The 18,904-nt window shown below is 37.2% G+C and overlaps 3 protein-coding genes across 10 annotated transcripts in view; 2 read left to right on the top strand and 1 right to left on the bottom strand.

The window, feature by feature from the left end:
- qua (villin like protein quail) overlaps positions 1-6,207 on the top strand; it is a 37,491-nt gene extending 31,284 nt beyond the window's left edge. For all 3 annotated transcript variants that reach the window (XM_022066256.2, XM_022066249.2, XM_022066264.2), the window contains exons 11-16: positions 691-856; positions 1,615-1,749; positions 2,658-2,813; positions 3,886-3,992; positions 4,329-4,508; positions 5,063-6,207. In XM_022066256.2, coding sequence (XP_021921948.1) covers positions 691-856; positions 1,615-1,749; positions 2,658-2,813; positions 3,886-3,992; positions 4,329-4,508; positions 5,063-5,176 — 858 coding nt within the window. In that variant the 3' untranslated portion in view covers positions 5,177-6,207. The remainder of the gene's footprint in view (positions 1-690; positions 857-1,614; positions 1,750-2,657; positions 2,814-3,885; positions 3,993-4,328; positions 4,509-5,062) is intronic.
- Positions 6,208-9,137: 2,930 nt separating this feature from the next.
- Rok (Rho associated coiled-coil containing protein kinase) overlaps positions 9,138-18,904 on the bottom strand; it is a 63,844-nt gene continuing 54,077 nt past the window's right edge. For 5 of the 6 annotated variants that reach the window (XM_087353404.1, XM_087353405.1, XM_087353406.1 and 2 more), the window contains 2 exons: positions 15,205-15,421; positions 9,138-10,070 (listed from right to left, as the gene is read on the bottom strand). In XM_087353404.1, coding sequence (XP_087209530.1) covers positions 9,980-10,070; positions 15,205-15,421 — 308 coding nt within the window. In that variant the 3' untranslated portion in view covers positions 9,138-9,979. Of the gene's footprint in view, positions 10,071-15,146; positions 15,422-18,904 lie in introns of all 6 variants that reach the window. The other variant, XR_015536352.1, reaches the window with a different exon arrangement.
- LOC147872981 (zinc finger BED domain-containing protein 4-like) lies at positions 15,420-18,875 on the top strand. Its single transcript, XM_087353995.1, has 2 exons — positions 15,420-16,637; positions 18,074-18,875. Exons 1-2 carry the CDS (start codon positions 16,401-16,403, stop codon positions 18,302-18,304), a joined length of 468 nt encoding a protein of 155 aa, XP_087210121.1. The 5' UTR covers positions 15,420-16,400; the 3' UTR covers positions 18,305-18,875.

Genomic DNA, 18,904 nt, shown 5'->3' with positions numbered 1-18,904 from the left:
ACCAAATAACAATGGCAGTAACATTAGCTACTCTGCTGGTTACTATATCACTATACACCATGGTTTCATTCATACCATCCCATTTCATGGCCATCAGCTGTATTCCTGGCCAATCAGAATTCATGACAGTTTATTATATTTCTATATTAAACCTTCTGATACTATTTCTTTGTTAATTCAACCCTGAAGGAAGAGGCTCACAGTTCCTCTTAAATTTTGGAAATTTTGATCATGACACAAGACTACATTGTCTTAAGGTAAATGTTTTCACAATATGCAAAAGAGATTGAAATATTGTTCTAGATTTTATAAATTTAAGGTGACATGTAGTGATTTATGTTTGTTTCTGTCTCAGTCTTACTATATTACCATTTGTTGTAGTTCCTGCACAGAAAAATATGGCAAATCATTTGATTCATGGGCTTAAAAGTTTAATCAACTGTCAATATTTTGTGCTTTCAAGACTACTACATTATGAAATATCAGAACAAGCAGAATTTATTATTCGTAAGTTAAAAACAAAACTTCCTAAATGACAACAGCACCTCGTTAACACTGGATGTAATCTGAGTAACTAAAGTCTCATTACTGACAATAAAATGTCACCTCACAAATACAGAAAAGGGAAGTCCAGGACCCAGTTGCCAATGAAGATTATAAATTAAAATAATGCCTCACACTTATCTGAAGGTTGACCTCCGGGCAGCCTCACTGAACACAAATGATGTGTTCCTGTTGAAAATCGGTGGCCACAGCTATGTGTGGTGTGGTAAAGGCTCTACAGGGGATGAACGAGAGATGGCCAAGAAGGTTGCTGCTGCAGTTGCCCCAGGAGAACAAGAAGTAATATATGAAGGTATGAGTAGCATTATTTCAGTTTCTCACAAGTATAATGATGACTGTCTTCTGGAATATTGTGCCATGTAGTCTGGTAGAAGTTTACTGACGTTGCAGACACATACTCTGTCATTAGGGCAATCATCACTCTGACGATGGACGTAGTATGTATCTTTGAAACAGTGCTATAAGTTTTCACTAGACTGCATGGCAATAACTCCTAGGAGACAATCATCTTCAAGTACCATTATGTTTAAAGATTCCAAGAAAATACAAAATCAGTATTCATATTCTCACTAAATAAAAATCAAAACATTTCTTACAATCCAATTTCCATTTCCTCCTAATGGATGAACAGAATTCTGTTATGAATATTTTGGCATCTGATATACCCAACAATGAGCTCTGCATCTCAAATGGAAGTGGTCACTCTCACCCACTCTCTCTCAATAATTTTCTCCCTTGCCTGCCCCCCACCCCTACCCCCCCATTATTCACTCTTGCTTGACTTCTCACCTGTTTAGTTACCAACACAATCTTCTCTTTGACCTTCCACCCATCCACAGACTCAGTAATTCTCACCCTCTTCCTAGCAACCACGCATGGGAGATTATAAACATGGTTAAAAGAGATGTATGGAACATTGTTTCAAACACTGAGGGTAACAGTCTTTATTATACCAGATCTTCTCAATTTATGTTTCTTTCCCCCTTATAGTGTTTCCGACAGAGATCCAAAGTATGTTTAATTTTACAACGGAGATTTAAATTTTTGCAGGTCAAGAGAAACCCGACTTCTGGGAAGCGATTGGTGGCCGAGAGGAGTATGCAAGTGACAAGCGCCTAGCAGACTCCACCGACACCATGCCTGCCCGGCTATTCCAGTGTTCCAATGCAAGTGGAGCATTCAAAGGTGTCTTTGATTTTCAGCTACAGTACAGTTTAAATTTGATTATAGAATTTTTCTCATTCTCTCTTGACCCATCATCCATAATCATTTTTACACTAGCAGTACTCTTAAGTTTAGCAGCAAAATTCTATCACCATCCACAATCATTTAAACTAGCTATACTGTTAAGTCTAATAGCAAAATTCTAAAGACTGTACACATGTTAAATTTGTTTTAAATTTGCTAACTGTATGAGAGTACAGTCCTTCTATAGAATTTGATAGTACACTCAGCTAGTCAATAAATTACCTGCATTTTATGAAGACCAAATGTTCATTACTGTGTCACAAGAGCCCACCACTGGTCCCTCTCCTGAATCATATGATTTCAATCTAGATCCCCAAACCCTATTTTAATATTATCCTCTCATCTATGCTTAGGTCTTCTGAGTGGTTTCTTCCCTTCAGGTTTTCCAACCAAAATTGTATACATATCTTTCATCTGCCCCATGCATAAAATATGTCATGCTAACTTCATTTTCCTTCATTTGATCACCCTAATATTTAGTGAAAAGCACAAACTGTGAAGTTCCTCACTAATCACTTTTTTCCATCATTCTGTTACTTCTTCCTTCCTCTGTCCAAATACTCCCCTTAACACTGTTTTCAAACACCCTCACACTCTGTGTTATTCCCTTAATATGAGAAACAAGCTCTTATGTCAATAAAAAAGAACAGGCAAAAGTAGTTTTGTGTATTTTAATCTATACATTTGACTCTAGCAAATGCTGAGTCAAAAGATTCCATAACAGCAAGCATTCCTTGAATTTAGTCTGTTCTTGATTTTCTTGTGAATGTAATTCTGATTCATTAATGCAGTCCCCAAATATATTAACTTAATTTGTTTTAAATTTCTGATATTTTGTTTTAAAGTGGAGGAGATCATGAACTTCACACAGAGTGACCTCATCTCAGAAGATGTAATGATGCTGGATGCTCATGACTCCATTTTTCTGTGGATTGGAAATGACTCTAATAAGAATGAACGAGACACGGCTGTCAAGATGGCCATAGAGTACCTCAAATCAGGTGATTACATCACATTTAGGAATCATAAGTACAGGCAGGTTGCACACTTTCCATTGTTTCTTGGTTTATTCAATTACATCTTATTAACTATGGTAACCTACAATGACAGGGTGATTATGAATTACAAAGGAAGTGGAAAGGGGTGATTTTGGCCTATCAATAAGGAATTATCATAACTGTTATTGGAGGCACTTAGTAAAACCATAAAACCTGTTGGAAAAGTGTGTTTCTGGGCTACAATTCAAACCTACAAATTGCAGCCAGGTCCCCCCCCACCCCCATTCAGTGTTTCAGCACTGAATTATCCATGGCAGAGTAAATTTTCCCCAGCAGCTACTCTTTAAACAGTGAACAACCGAACAGGATGTGGACTAATACTCCAAAGAACCTATGACGAGTTTCACTGATTTCTGGTACAGCTGATGAAAACTCAGCACCAGCAGTTTAACTGGAATTTAGTCAGCAACAGCATGGACAAGGGAATATATTGACTTCATGAATTATTCTTTCAGAATGTCAAGTCAGTAAACAAATGTAATGTGATAACTGATGTCAGCCTACATTTCTATAATGTCCTTTCTAAATTTATCTTAGTCGTCACTACCATTCTCTTCTGATGAGTATATACTCAGTGTCAAAAAAACATTTCCAGTCCAGACTGTTACCACGTATCAACAAAACTTCATAGCAGGTTGAAAATTATGATACTGATGACAATAGCATTTGTGCTTATTACTACTGATATTATTACTCCTGCTGCTGTTGTTACTACTGCTAGCAGTACTACCAGTGCTTGTTTGTAGAAAAAAGGTGGCAGTACTTTGAGACTATGCCTGACAATTTCAATGTATTTTGAAAGTATTTTGTTTTTATTTTGAAGAAAAGGTACCAGTACTGCATACTGTCACACTGCAAAACATCATACACTACCACTACTCATACTACCATCACCGCCATTATTACTGATATTGCACAAGTATTAAGTAACATATTTCACCTTCATGATTGTTTCATAATAAGAACACTATCACAAATCTATCACTAAATTTGACAATAACTGATATGATTGTAGATCCCTCAAACCGCAGCGATGACACAGCCATCTTGAAGGTGAAGCAAGGTTATGAACCTCCCACATTCACTGGTTTCTTTGGAGTCTGGGACACCTCACTGTGGAATGTAAGTTAAACCACAACACTGATTAAAGTTCTGGTGAAGTAAATATGCCATATCATAGGGGTTAATATTTACAAATATTGACCAAATGAAGGAAAACTAGTGTTATCATCTCATTATTCATAACAGAATTGTGTAATCATTGCTTATAGAGGAATAAGACAGTGTTTATAATGGCTCCAAATCCATCCTGAAATGTGTAATATACTATAAAATAAAGGGTAAGAAAGAAAGAAATGTTAAAAAGGGGTCAGAGATTATATCATCCACAAGTGCAAATAATGGAAGAATCTCAAATTGTATTTAGTAGCATTACAACAACGGGAGATTTTCACACAGGAGAACAAGTCATTTGAAGATGTGCGTCATGAGCTAGAGGGTAGCAATCCTGTTCTTGAATTGGACCCACGTCTGGTTGATGGTGCCAAGAACTTTAGCGACTTTCCCAAATACCCACTTGAAAAGCTGCAGGCTTCAGCTGATGACCTGCCTGAAGAAGTGGACAAGACACGCAGAGAGGTAAGTATATCCCTCCTGTAATGACATTGTACAGATGAAGTTGTGATATATTAAGAGATCAGAACAATTTCAAGTTGCTGTGTTAGCGGTAGTAAGCACCTCTGAAACATTGGTCAGTTACTACAAGACTACAGTGAAACATTCCACATGACAGTCATCTTCATATTCACTGCGATGAGAGCCTGAAACCAGTCAGTAGAAGTCTAGTTAACCAGAATGCATTAGTAGGTCTGAAGGTGATCAGTAATGCAGATAACTATTTGGTTATATCACTATGCTGTAGTAACTGTTCAGGTTATGTGTAAAATTATATGACAGGATGAATTTAGAACAATGTAGAATATTTTTAGGTACTGTTTTTGTTTTCATCTGTAAAAAGACAAAGGATAACTGCTACAATACAGAAGACAGACATCTTCTTTCCTGCCTTATCATTATGCAAAATCTGACTGGAAGCTACACATATCCTGAGCAGTTGAACAGCATCATAAAACAACCAAATAAATAATCAACATTTATTGTAAAGGCTTCTGACAATCCTCCTTATTCCACAGCTGCACTTGTCAGAGGAGGATTTCAAGGCAGTATTCAAAATGGATCATGCACAGTTCTCTACACTGCCAACCTGGAAACAACACAACCTGAAGAAGGCAGCTCATCTCTACTAAAACAGTGACTCCACATTGTAATCGCTGCCACTTCCACACATAATCTGTAACAACATTCTAATTATATTTCTCATAACATTTTAAAATGATGAATTAATCAGAATTCAACTGCAAATTTGAAACAAAATTCCAGTGGTTTTAAAGTAAACACCTTCACTGCTTACAGCATTACATTGGGCAGAATAGATTACTCTGCATCATGCTTACAGCAGTAGCGATAATCAATCCCTATTTGTAGAACAAACTAAACATTGTCTGTTAAAACCAAATATAACCCTATCTCAGCACTGGACAATCCCAAGATAAAGCAGCTGAGAATCATGTGATTGGCAAAAATGTCTGGGAACTTAATATGTACTTATTATTTTATGCAGATGCAAGAAATTCTATTTCTATGGTCTTTATAGTGAAAAATATAACAAGTTCTTATTGTTTCAAATTTACGTTATCTAGCTACTAAAAACTTTACACTGATGGATGCAGATTTGTTGCATAAATGTCCAAGAACTGCTGCCAGCTTCAACTACTACTCCTAGGGTAAAATTCCTCAAAACAAAAGTAAGTAATTCCACTGCTGAAGAACTTCACTGTCTAACTCTTCTTCACAAAATACAACTTATATGAAAGATGTAATTTGAAACCCTCAGCTACAACAGTTCCCTGCCTCCTCTGAAAATTTCATACATCCTGTGAAATGTCAAAGCTTAATTCCAGCATAGTATTCAGGTGTAAACTATTTTACCCTATCAGTAATTTAGTGCCAGAATCTGAATCAAGAGCTTGCCCAGTTATAATTAATGACTGCCAAAGTCAACTCACTCAGTTCACCAAATCTAAAAAACCATTCTGTAATCACAAAAGATGTGTAACATTCATCTAGATGGATGACACAGCATTCCTGGAAGTCTATCACAAAGAAAGTAACAAATCTGGCATCTTCATTCCCAAATGTTTGTAAGCAAGCAGTACATGCGCAGAATTTGCTTATGTAGAATTCAGTGCAGAAATTCAATAAAAATGTTAGCCACCAATCATTTATTTTTTAGAAAAAAAGAAAGAAAAGAACTATATTATTAAATATCTTTTACATATGTTAAACTGCTCTTTACTATTCTCCTATTTCTTTCCTTCTTCAGTGAGCTTTTATTCTATTTCAATTAAGACAGGCATAAGTAGGAACCAGGCAATTCAAAGACACTAAATTTCCACAATCTGTTGAGACTGTATTTATGTAATTATTTCATTTCCCTAGCTTGACATCTGTTAAGTACAGAAAGAGTTCAGAGCACAAAGCAACAGAGTTTGCTAAAATGCAAATGCATCAGAGTGTAGCTATTTTATAAGATAATATCCTTAATTCCAACAATGACAAGTCTTATAACATAAATTACTTCTACAGGTAGGTTTAATTGTAGTATATCTGAATCCTGTTATTAAACAGAAATATAATAGTGCCATTCTAGTGGTTTCTAATCCTCTGAATACTGCCCACATAACAAAAGCAACACTGCATTCTAGGAATTTGCAAATATGACAATGGTAAAGTACTTAGTATGTGTTAACAGAAGAAACCCCTAAGGGAACAAAACAGTTTTAATAATATCATATTTTCATAGACAGCAAAATTTCCTTCAGTACCCACTACGTTAATTTCCAAAAACTCCACAAGACCTTGAGACATATGGTAAGTTTGGTCCCAAGCATGACTCTCTTAACACCACAGCTCTTATTTAATGGGATTCAGGTAGACAGGAGAAACAAAGATGACAGAATAAAACCTTGTATCCCTTTTCTACACAACCATCCTATAATATGACAAGGGACTTTCAAGGCCTGATTCCCTGGAGGTTGAAAACATAAAATGACACATTTGGAAAACAATTTTTACTATAATCCTAAAGGCTGCTTTTTCTTTTACCTGATAAATTAAAGTTCCTAGTATAAATATTCCACAGTGTCGCAGCCGTGTAATGCCACAGTTCCACTTTGACAATGTGAATAATAGTTGTATATACAGACAAAGTTCACGAAGAGTCACAGAACACAATGTAACACTATGATCAAACACATGTTACTACACAAGTAAATTAACTGCAATACTAAAACAAAAGATACAGGTCATCAATAGACGAACAAAAAAATTTATAACATTGGAATACTATGATTGTGTTACAATTAGATCCTTACAAAGGCTCATCAGTTTTGTGTTATAGTGCAATGAAAACAATAAAGTTACAGCATTTCTATTAAAAAACACTACTGCATTACATAATAAAATACTGGTCTTCCAAAGTCCTATAGCTTTCTGTCCATACGCATCATACAACTTGAGAACAAACCTATGTGATTTAATGTGTACATCAAAAACATATTTTGATCTTCATGTGAAGTGGTGGCCTGATATAATATGATTGAAATTAACATATTTCATGCTGTAGCAAGTGTCACTCATAAACAATTTTCTCAGAAGCTCTCTGAAGAGTTTTGCAGTTGAAAAAAGAGTGTACAGCCATCATTATGTAAGCTCATACGTGGAACAATGACAACAACATCGTGGTAGGTTTCGTCTCAGAAGAACATCACTGCCTCCATCAAAGAGCTGAAAATGGATACAGTGTGTTCCTCCAAAATGCTGGTACAGTCAAACCTCGGTTCACGCACTTAATTCGTTCCTGAAGGTCGTTCATAAACCGAAACTACTTTCCCCATAGGAATTAATGTAAAATGGATTAATCCATTCCTGGACCCCAGATGATTGCTTATTTAAAATTTTGCAACAGTACTTTGTGCACAAGTTCTTAACACAAAATCAATGGAAACCATTAAATCCATCACAAAAAAGATAAACACAACACTAAGTAGATCAAATATAGACGAAAACTTAATTTAGTTTTACCGTACCTGTATGGAGGAGAGTTGATGGCGTAAGTGGAAGGTGGTGAGGAAGTGAAATGTTATTGTTTGGAAGGGGATTCTTTTTCTCTTTTCTGTCTCTTGGCACCACTCGACTCTGCATCAGACTCACTGGGCCTCTGTCTCAATAAAAAGTTGTCCAGTGTGATTTGTTTTTGTCTAAGTTTTAAAATGTTTCTAAAGTGACACATGGCATTATCATTGAAAATGTTTATGCTGCGGCTTGCTACTGCTTTATCGGGGTGATATCGTTCCAAGAAACTTTGCACCTCGCCCCATTTTGCACAAATTTCACAGATCAAAGAAGTAGCAAGATCAGAGACACGAACACCATTTTCATGTTTGGCTATGATTTCTTTCTTAACATCTATCATGATATTGGTATTTTTTCTTTTCACTTTGCTGCTGTCATTGTCTTTCTTTGGCCCCATGCTGGATCATTCTTCTACGAATACTGCCGACGCTGATACTCCCAGCTTATCACTCCATGATGTTGACAGCTTGCGTGTTCGTAACTCGAGACACAGTATGTCATCCGAGACGCTTTGTGTTCGTAAACTGAATTGTTCGTGAACCGAGGTTTGACTGTATATACTTACAAGACACAAGGCATTACAACCCAGAAGACCAACTATAACATCTCCACTGTCATTAGCACCTCAAATATCATATTCTCTTACTACTTGAATTTCTTTCCCAAGTACCTTGCATATGATACATACTAAAATAGTAAAAGTAAAGTTTTCCTGCTATACACGGTGTAAGCGATAGGAGGTAGAGAAGGTATAGCTCCTACTCATTCTTAACCTCAGCACTAGATAGGGGTGTGGTCAGCATCACACCCTGGCTGCACTTTACCCCAGGAAAGGACCCCAGTAACCATTAGAAAGGCTGGGTGGGCCCCAGAGCAGGTCTGGACACAGAGGCCAAAGGAAAAATTCCCTGCCCCCTAACAAACTAAAGAAAAAATACAGAGTAAAAGTAATAGGAACAATTTCTGATCACAGTATGTGCATGGAAAAAATGTGGGAACATCAAAAGGACATGGTTTACTTTCTCTCTTTTATTGATGTGTATACATTATTCTCACCCATACACATAATCAACACAATATCTACAAAATAGCATCCTTTCAATATTATTATATTATTAATATTATACACTTGTAAATAAAATGGTATGACTTCAGAGCAGTAGCATCATAAATTTCACTGGCAGAAGAAAACTCATCTGAAACGTGATAAAAAATCTTGAAAGAATTATTCACGGACACATGCTACTCTCCATCACGTCCCTGGTTACGTTAAAGGCACAGTGTACATAGTTTACATACTGCTATCACTGCCACGTAATAAAACAGCACTAAAAAATCTCGCTCACTCGCACTCATGAAGAATTATTACAATCATTCACAAGTGCCAACAGGCACCTAAAAAATTCTTCGAGATTCAAGATCCTTCACTATGTTAATTGGCACGGAAGTTGTCAGACGAGGCATTGTTAAGTGAGCAAGAGTACTGGTTTGTTTTCATTTAAAACTAAGCGATAATTTGGTTATGACATGTAGGAATGTGGAACACCTAGGGGTGAGCAAGGAAGAAATAGGGTTATTATTAGTACTGAAACAACAGCAAACACTTTGGCTTCATTTCAGTCGTGATAGCATCATAGTCACTTCTATCACGTAATCTGACAAGATGCACGAATTAATTTAAATTATAGCTTTATAAGTCTTTGTACCATCATATGCATTCTCATAAAAAAATAATTTTTGCATCAGAATTTAACATCTTGCAAGCCGTAACACAACCAATACTGTCAGCTGGTCATTCACACCTCTGACTACCACATGACAATGTTCAGGTCTCAACATTAATTTACGTATGCATCTCACTTGCCCATGACAGATGAATTTGCTGGAAGGGTAGCAGAACGCTGTTGCTGTGACACGTATGGTTTCAAGCTTGACCGCTGTGACTCTCTGTAACAAACAATGACCATGTTGAACCCTGGAGCTGTGGAATGGCTACATATGCAGAAACAATAATTTTCTTTCATATAAAAAACTAGGAGGGGAAATAGTGACAGGAAATATGGTAATTGAGGTATACACATTTACATGCTGTTGGTAGTTACATATCAGTATGAGAAAGGATGGTAGAAAGAAGTAAAGAAATATAAAGTGAGAGAAAAGTTAAAAGGAGAGAGAATGAGAGAAATAAAGAAAGACAATTATATTGACCATGTGCAGAAAAAATACCAATGAACAGTTATGAGACTTATGTACAAGGAAGGTGTGAATGTAATTGAAATTCAACAACAGATGTTCATACTTTGACAAATTTATGACATAGTATAAGAATAAAGAGAGAGAGATGAAAGGTCTGTAAATAGCAAACAAGAGTTGATTAAGCTCTCATCATCACAAAGGTAGAATGATCTATGAGAACAGGCAAATTAGAATCACAGATATTTCAGCTGAACAGAATAGCAGTAGATGTATTTTAATTGTTAGAGACTTATAGGTATTCCATTTATCTTCTTGCATCTCTGTATAGTTTAACTCATGGTTCCCTGATGTTGCAGTTCAAAGCAGGGTGATCTAGAAGATGATCCTTGTCCATTATATGACTTTCTTTTCTGCACTCTGGAAATGGGTAGATTTTTAGTCTTGGTATATGGGTGGCCAAGCAGTCATATCCAGTTATGAGATGAAACATGGCTACAAATTCGTCTTCAGGTTTCTGGGATTATGTTTAAGTTTTTAAATATTATTGTTTCATTTTTGTTTTGGATTGGCACTGAGCAGTCTTTAGACAGGTCATTAAAGAAATTTATTATTAACTATGCAGAGTGGAAGTAGCATTTGGGGAAGGTGCTCATATGACCTCTTCCCTTTTGAAAGGCAGTCTGCCTTTTACTTCTTGTCACTGCAATAGGCAGGTATCCACTGAAGCTTTATTACATTCTACACTATGCAGTAATTTTATGTCTGAATTTTCCCTACTTTTTATATAGAGGTGAGTCAGCTATTACTATCTATTGTATCTCTTCTTTGGAGCTGCTAAAATCTTTGCCTAACTGAACATTAGTTATGGATCTATGCATTTTATAAACCACAACAATATGAATATCTGTGAAGTAACTGCAATATGTAAGCCAAAGCTATTGATGGAATGCCATAAAAGTTTGGATATCACTATAACATCTAACACTATCATCAGGAAGCAGTTGCTTTTCTAAACCATACTGTAATGGAATCAGTGACTACACTCTTGTAAATTCTTTAAACGTAAGATGGATTTACTCCACATACTATTACAGTTAATTATATCTGAACATGTTTGCAGTACACTGCAACAATCACCTCGCTGCTCAGTCACTTGCTGGTTCAAAACTCATCATTCTACTAATAACATAACAATGAATATTCCACAGGACTATTCCTAGCAGTGCAATACAGTTTGCTCACTGGTTCAAAACTGAGCTGGCTTGCATCTGTGACTCATATTTCAACAACTTGGTTAATGCTTCTAAAACTATAAAATATTAACACTTCTTTCCTATATCAGCCAGACTACACAAAAAGTCTAGATAATGCACATACACGCTGGACTGCCATTAATCATGCCACTCACGATGGGATAAATTGTTTGCTGACATAAATGTAAACTGCTGTAATCAGAGCTTATGGCAATATATTTTTTTATTCAGTGTTCTGTCTTATGACAGGTCCATTGGTCTGCCCAAAAAGAGCTCTCCAGTTTTCCCTATTCTCAGCTTCTCGTTTTACTTCCTGGAACTTCATCTTCTTTCCTTGTTTCAGATCGTCGATTAGCTGTATCAGTCTTCTTCCCAGTCCTCACTTTCCTTCAACCTGGCCTTCGATATCACTCAGTAACCCATTCCTTCTCATAATATGTCCCAGCCAGTTAGCTTTCCTTCGTGTAATCGCCTGCAGAATGTTTCTTTGCTCGTTGACTCTCCTCAATACTTCTTCGTTGGTCACTCGATCCGTCCACCTGATCTTCTCTATTCTTCTCCAACACCACATTTCAAAACTCTCCAGGTATTTCTGTTCCTTCTTCCTGAGTGTCCAAGTCTCTGCTCCATACACCGCGACACTCCATACGTAACACTTCACTAGTTTCTTCTTCATCTCCAAGCCCAACTTGCTAGTGAGAAGTATCCTCTTCTTGACGAAAGCTACCTTGGCCATGGCTATCCTTGCTTTTACTTCCTTGGTGCATAGAGCGTCCGTCGTGATTATGCTTCCCAAGTACTTGAAATGCTCCACATTCTCCAGCTGTTGGTTTCCAATTACAACGTTCAATGGTTCTGCTCTCGGTGCTATCCTCATTACCTTTGATTTTTCAATGTTGATTTCCATTCCATACTCTCTACCTGTTTCCACTAACTTGTCCATCATGTTCTGTAATTCCTCCTCTTCCTTCGCCAATACTACTAAGTCGTCTGCATACTTTACAGTCGTTATCACTCTTCCTCCAATTTTGAAGTCTCCTGTTCCCTCCAGAGCTTCCTTGGCAAGCCATTCCCCATACAGGTTAAAAAGAATTGGTGATAAGCAGCATCCCTGTCTTACACCTCTACCTATCTCAACGTTGTTGGTGTCTCCTGAGTCCGGTCTCACTTTGACTTTTTGCTGCATGTACAGGTTTTCGATTAGTCTTCTATCTCTCCAATCAATTCCAATTCTCTGTAGGATCCTCATTAATTTCTTCCATCAATTAATTAAAATAAAAGTAAAGCTGTCCCACTTTTCGCCATGTAGGAGCTTAGGGGGAGAGGCAGTATAGCTCCTACTCATTCTTGACCTCAGCACTAGATGGGGGTGAGTGGTCAGCATCACACCCTGGCTGCACTTTACCCCAGAAAAGGACCCCAGTACCCACTGGATATGAGCCTGGGTGGGCCTCAGAGTCAGTTTGAACGCAGTCTACAGGAAAAATTATCAGGGCGCATAGCTTAGACAATATAGTGACTGGCTACGGACTGGAAGTTCGGGTTCGATCCCGACGGGGACAGGATTTTTCCTCTAGCCTCTGTGTCCAGACCGACTCTGGGCCCTGAAAGTTCATCATCAGGATCACAAAATTCCTGCTATTGGACCTTTATAAAACATAAAAAAATAACATATTGGAAGACATTCCATCACCATGAGTTGATTAAAGTTTTCTTTATCAGGAAAGTTCAGTCACAGAAGGAAAGAAGTGACAAATGGCATGGTGAGAATTGGATGATGGATTTTAAAAAAAACAAATTAATTTTATTAATAAATTACAACAAATTAGCATTCCGAAACAAAAGACAATCATATGGACCATAATAAATTATGAAACATAAGCACAAATGGATCACCTGCTACCTACAATTCATAATCACCTTATGTACTGAACTGTTCTCTTCATTACCTTTCTAGAAACATGCATTCCATTTGCTCAAAGATGTTAGAGCAATAAATAAAACTTTTTATGATTGCATTTAATAAATGATGACTACATGTCCAGCCCCCTTCACAAATATTATTATCTAATACTACATGAAGAGCAGTACTAATTTTTGAATCCTCTTTTAGTTAAACTCCTTTAATTCTGAATTTATACAGAAAAGATAATAACAGAATGGATGAAACATAATTTACAAGGAATCGCTGTAGGTAAGAAAGGGACAATATGGATTTAATGCATGCAGACAATCATGTGGTAACAGAAGATGATTTAAAAGAAATCTTTACCCACTCAAATCAATAATGGACAAAACTGATGAGAAAATTGAAAAACAAAAGGAAAATCCCTATATATTGAAATAATTTGCATAAACCACTGATTAAATCAGTATTACAAAAAGGAAATGAGATAAAAACATGGAGTAACAGAGACAAAAGAACATACAAGGCAAAAATGAGAAATTCACTGTACACAAACAAAAATGAAATACTAAAATACAGATAAACTATGGGTCAAGGACTCAGATAAACATAGTGCCAAATATAGGAAACAAAAGACTTTAGTCTCTTCTTTTTAGAATCAAATAGTTTTTTAATGACCATTCAGATGTTAGTGAGTTCTATTTATAAGAAGATTTCTGTCTTCTGGGTTGTTGCGCTGTGTAGACTGGTCGATGTTTACCAACGTTTCAGAGGTCATACTGCCTCCGTCATCAGGACGATTCACGCTGGTAAACATCGACCAGACTACACAGCGCAACAACCCAGAAGACAGAAATCTTCATACTCACCGCTGTGAAAACCTCAAATCTTACATTCTATTTATAAGTTTTCAGCTTCATATATTCCTAAGTAATATTTTTAGGTGTTCTTACATTTCAGCACAAGTTAAGAATTCCTTATGGGCTCATCCATGTCTGTCTGTCATGGCTTTCGAACACCCCTATGAAACCTCCAGGGGCAAAATGGACCTAGATGGTTGAACTCTAAGGCATAAAGAACAACTTTGGAACTTTTGTGTACTCAAAGAAGGCACCTTTCCAGTCTTGTCTGAAAGTTTATTGTATTTCTGTACTAAGATTTGTGTTGGGATACACAAACTTATGTCTTATGATGAGGAGTATGATGAAGATCAAAGACATATATATATATATATATATATATATATATATATATATATATATATATATATATATATAGAGAGAGAGAGAGAGAGAGAGAGAGAGAGAGAGAGAGAGGACCCCCACAACACACACACACACACATGAGACTGGTATATGCAATCAACTTTCCTAACCTATCAAGATAAGAATGAGAATAATAAGAGTAAATATTTACACTCCAACAGCTTGACAGTGTTGCCAATTTAAAAATTCCTCAATTAGCATTTCCATATACACAGAAATGTGAAATGTCTTAAGCAAACTTCTGGCCACACAAAGAGACCTGACAATAATATAATTATTATATATTCAGCATAGGACCTTCTTATTACTGAAGGAAACAGTTCAGTACAATGGCAGATGCATACCTGCATCACATGCAACCAATTACAAACATGCACAATGTGATTATATTAAATTGCCTGACCATGAACGCCAATATCCCATGCTGTTACGCACTCTTGATGAATGGTTCATGCAATCACCTTGGGGACACCTTGGCACCATCCACTCCACTGTTCGCCTTATAGCCACATTTCTGTATTTTCTTTCCTAGCCTCTGTGTCCACAGCTTCTGGTCATCTATGTTTGCTGCAAGCAGGAGCAGTTCTTTGGCAGAGTTAGGGTCGTAGTGTAGTTTGCATGGCGCAATCGAGTCTTCCTTGCGGTCCAAGTGGTCTCGATGTACCTTAATTCTGCACCCTACAAATAATAATTAAAACCTGGTATTGTAATTTCAGTGATCTCTTGACTCGCACAAATAAAAATGTTAAAAAAAATCAAGTCTCAATGCGTATTTCGTCATTTCCAATATCGCGCCAAGGACGAAGTTCCTTCACAATTGATAAAGCAACCATCAACTTTCAGCTCGTAGTGTTATCGATAGTGCATAGTGAGCATCGATCTTTCACTCTGCATGTATTTCAGTTGGATTTATGCGCATGCAGAAGGTGGGACTGTTGTCTGGTGTAGAGGCTAATAACGTGCAGTGGGCACAACTGACAAAAGAAAATTTCAGTCTATCTCATGTTAACAGTTTGTCGTCTCTAAAATCAAACTCTCTAAGTAAAAAAAAACGTATGTAATTAAAAACGATGAACCACTTTGTACAAATATGAATTCAAACATGACTTAAAACTAAAACAGGGCAATTTATCCCTGCTAACCAGCACTAAAAGTGGGGCAGTTTGAATTCCATTTATTAGTGAAACACATTTTTTTACTGTTGCATGGTTCATGTAAATTTTCCCTCCTTAAATGTTATATAAAGTGTGTGTGCCATTGTTATTGTTAAGGAAGTTGAGAACTGTTACGTCTGTCACTAGCAATTATTATTAGTTCCTTTGCAGTGTAACAAGCTTAGTAATCTGTGAATAACTATATTTCAATAATATTGTTACCCCATTAATTAATAAAATGAAAAATGTCTAAATATTCAGTAACTGCAAAAACTCAAAAAGGTGCATTTGTATGGATTTTTTTTACCACAACATCAAACAGTGATGCACAGTGCAACATGTGCAGACTTTCACTAAAAACACCTACTGGAAGCACAACACTGATTTGACATTTGGCCAAGCATCCATACCAGAACAGAGAATACTGGAAGCAGAAAAAAGGGAACTAAATAAACTTAAAAACAGCTGACTCTAGTAATAGTGGCTTTGTGAAAGCAGTGAAAATGAGTCCTGAACCTGGAGCGAAAGCAGTTACCTTGGCTATTGGAAAAATTATGGTATTGGATTATCAGCCATATTCAGTGGTGCAAGATACAGGATTCCAAGAGTTGCTGCATAAATTGGAACTAGATATCACATACCTTCAAGAACTATTCTCTAGAAGAGTTATACCTGAAATGTATTCCATCTGCAAGTCAGAAATCAAACAAAATTTAACCGAAGACTTAGATTCCACTTCATAACTATCACTCACTGCAGATATTTGGACATCCCAAGCAGAAGACAACTATACAGAGTGTCCGGATGAAAGGTATCCAAAATAAAAAATTTATATCTCGGAAACTAGTTGTCAATCATGTATCCGGTTTGTCATCAGAAAGGAAAACTCTGAAAGTTTTTTTCTGAGTATATAACTTTCTCAATAAATTTCAATGTGGGCTCCCCTGGTGGCACGACAAATATCCAGACGATAGTCGACCTCGTTCCACATTGCTTGAAGCATGTTTGGTGTTACCATAGCCGCAGCGTTCCTTATACAGGCTTTCAGGTGTTGAAGGTCGTTGATCTTAACCTGGTAGACAATGTTCTTCACATAACCCCACACGAAAAAATCCAATGGGGTTAAATCTGGTGACCTAGGAGGCCAAGCGATTGGTCCACTTCTGCCAATCCATCTCCCAGCCATCTCTCTGTCCAGGTGATTCCTAACATGGTGGCAGGAACGTGGCGGCGCCCCATCTTGTTGGAGGATAGTTTGAGGTGGTAATTGGGGCAGCGCATACAGCTCCTGCATGTCCAAGTACGAACGTCCGGTCACAGTCTTTTCCGAAAAGAAAAACGGTCCAATCAACAAGTCGTGCATTAAGCCGGCCCACACGTTCACTTTGGGGCTGCCTATCTCCAACTCAAATGTGACATGTGGATTTTGACTGCCCCAAATCCTGCAGTTGTACCTGTTTACAACTCCACTGACATGGAACGTCGCCTCGTCCGAGAAGCACGCTTGGCGGAGGAAATCGGGTGACGCGTCAATTCTTTCTAGCATGTCCACAACGAAATTTGTGCATGCTACTTGGTCAGTCGGTTTTAGTGCATGAATCATTTGAATCTTGTACGCTCTTAGGCGGAGCCTTTTGTGCAGCACATCGTGCACTGTTGGACATGGAATTTGTAACTACAAGCTAGCAGCACGAATTGATTTGCGCGGACTTTGCTGGAATGCCTCTCTAATGTGATTGACATTTTCTTCAGAGGTCCGTGTCTTTCCAGATTTTACACGCAACTGACTACCTGTAGTCCTCAGTTTGTCGTCCCAGAACTGAATGCTCTTCCGTGTAGGAGGTTGACGTCCATACTGCGTTCTAAAACTACGCTGGACAGCCGTAAGAGATTGCAACTCTGCTAGCCACAACACGCATTGAAACTGTTCCTGTGGAGTCGACATCGTTACTGAGCTCGCAGAAGGTCACCAGCTGGCGCATGCGCGTAAGCCGAGCATGAAAAAAACTTTCAGAGTTTTCCTTTCCGATGACATAAACCAGATACTTGTTTGACAATTATTTTCCGAGATATAATTTTTTTATTTTGGATACCTTTCATCCGGACACTCTGTATTTCTTTTACTTGTCATTATATGTCATGATTTTGCAATGAAACGATACATTAAGACTAATACTTTCCTGGACATCACACACAATCTGCAGTATATGAAAAACTAAAAACTGCTTTAGAGGAATGGAATTTAGAAGCGCATACAATATCAATATACAATGTTACTGATAATGCCAAAAACATGGTATCAGCACTCTCTGCAACAGAATGGATTTCTATACCTTGTCTTGCCCACGCAATACAACTGGCTACAAATAATGCACAGAAATTGACACCTGACTTGCATACCTACTGAAAATAAACATGTAAAGGATCACATCAGCAAATACTTAATGGAGCCTGTTCTTCCTAGGCATGAAGACCCTTGTGTATGGTGGAAAGATAATGCCTGGCAGTACCACTATCTTCAAAGTCTGGCTCAACATTATTTACCCATACCAGCCACAAAAGATGCTAGTGAGAGACTTTTCTCTTCTGCAGGAGCCACTGTGACCGTACGTACAGCAAATCTGAACCCGGAACATGTGGAGTAACTGGTGTTTCTTCACCACAACATGAAGCATAGTATGAGTTTTTAAACAAGACACTTACGTACACAGTTTTTTTAAATGAATCTCTTACTACTAATTTGAATTCTTAATTGTTCCTAAAAAGTGATGCCAATCATTAAATTGTGTACATGAATGTGGTTGTGAAAATAATAGTGATATACTGTTACAGAGAATGGTAAGATTATTGTTTCTGAAGGTTTGTTATAATAACTTACGTAGATCTAGATTGTAGAAGAAATGTCTAATTTTTGAGAACCTGCTACATAGTGTGTATCTAGTGAAGTGTTTTGTTTGGTGTCTGAAAAAATAAGCCTAATAAAAGGTGATTTCTTACTTGACTCAAA

The sequence above is a fragment of the Zootermopsis nevadensis genome, unplaced genomic scaffold (genome assembly GCF_977971745.1).
Source record: "Zootermopsis nevadensis isolate Lab colony 2312 unplaced genomic scaffold, Znev_1.0 Znev_ptg000022l, whole genome shotgun sequence".
Taxonomy (NCBI): Eukaryota; Metazoa; Arthropoda; class Insecta; order Blattodea; family Termopsidae; genus Zootermopsis; species Zootermopsis nevadensis.
This window is presented reverse-complemented; position numbering and strand designations above follow the sequence as displayed.

Excerpts from the sequence above, each read along its gene's own strand:
- LOC147872981 (XM_087353995.1), top strand. The coding sequence starts at position 16,401 with ATGAGTCCTGAACCTGGAGCGAAAGCAGTTACCTTGGCTATTGGAAAA. Across the intron at positions 16,638-18,073 it reads AAGACTTAGATTCCACTTCA|TTTCCTGGACATCACACACA; the intron begins TAACTATCACTC and ends TAAGACTAATAC.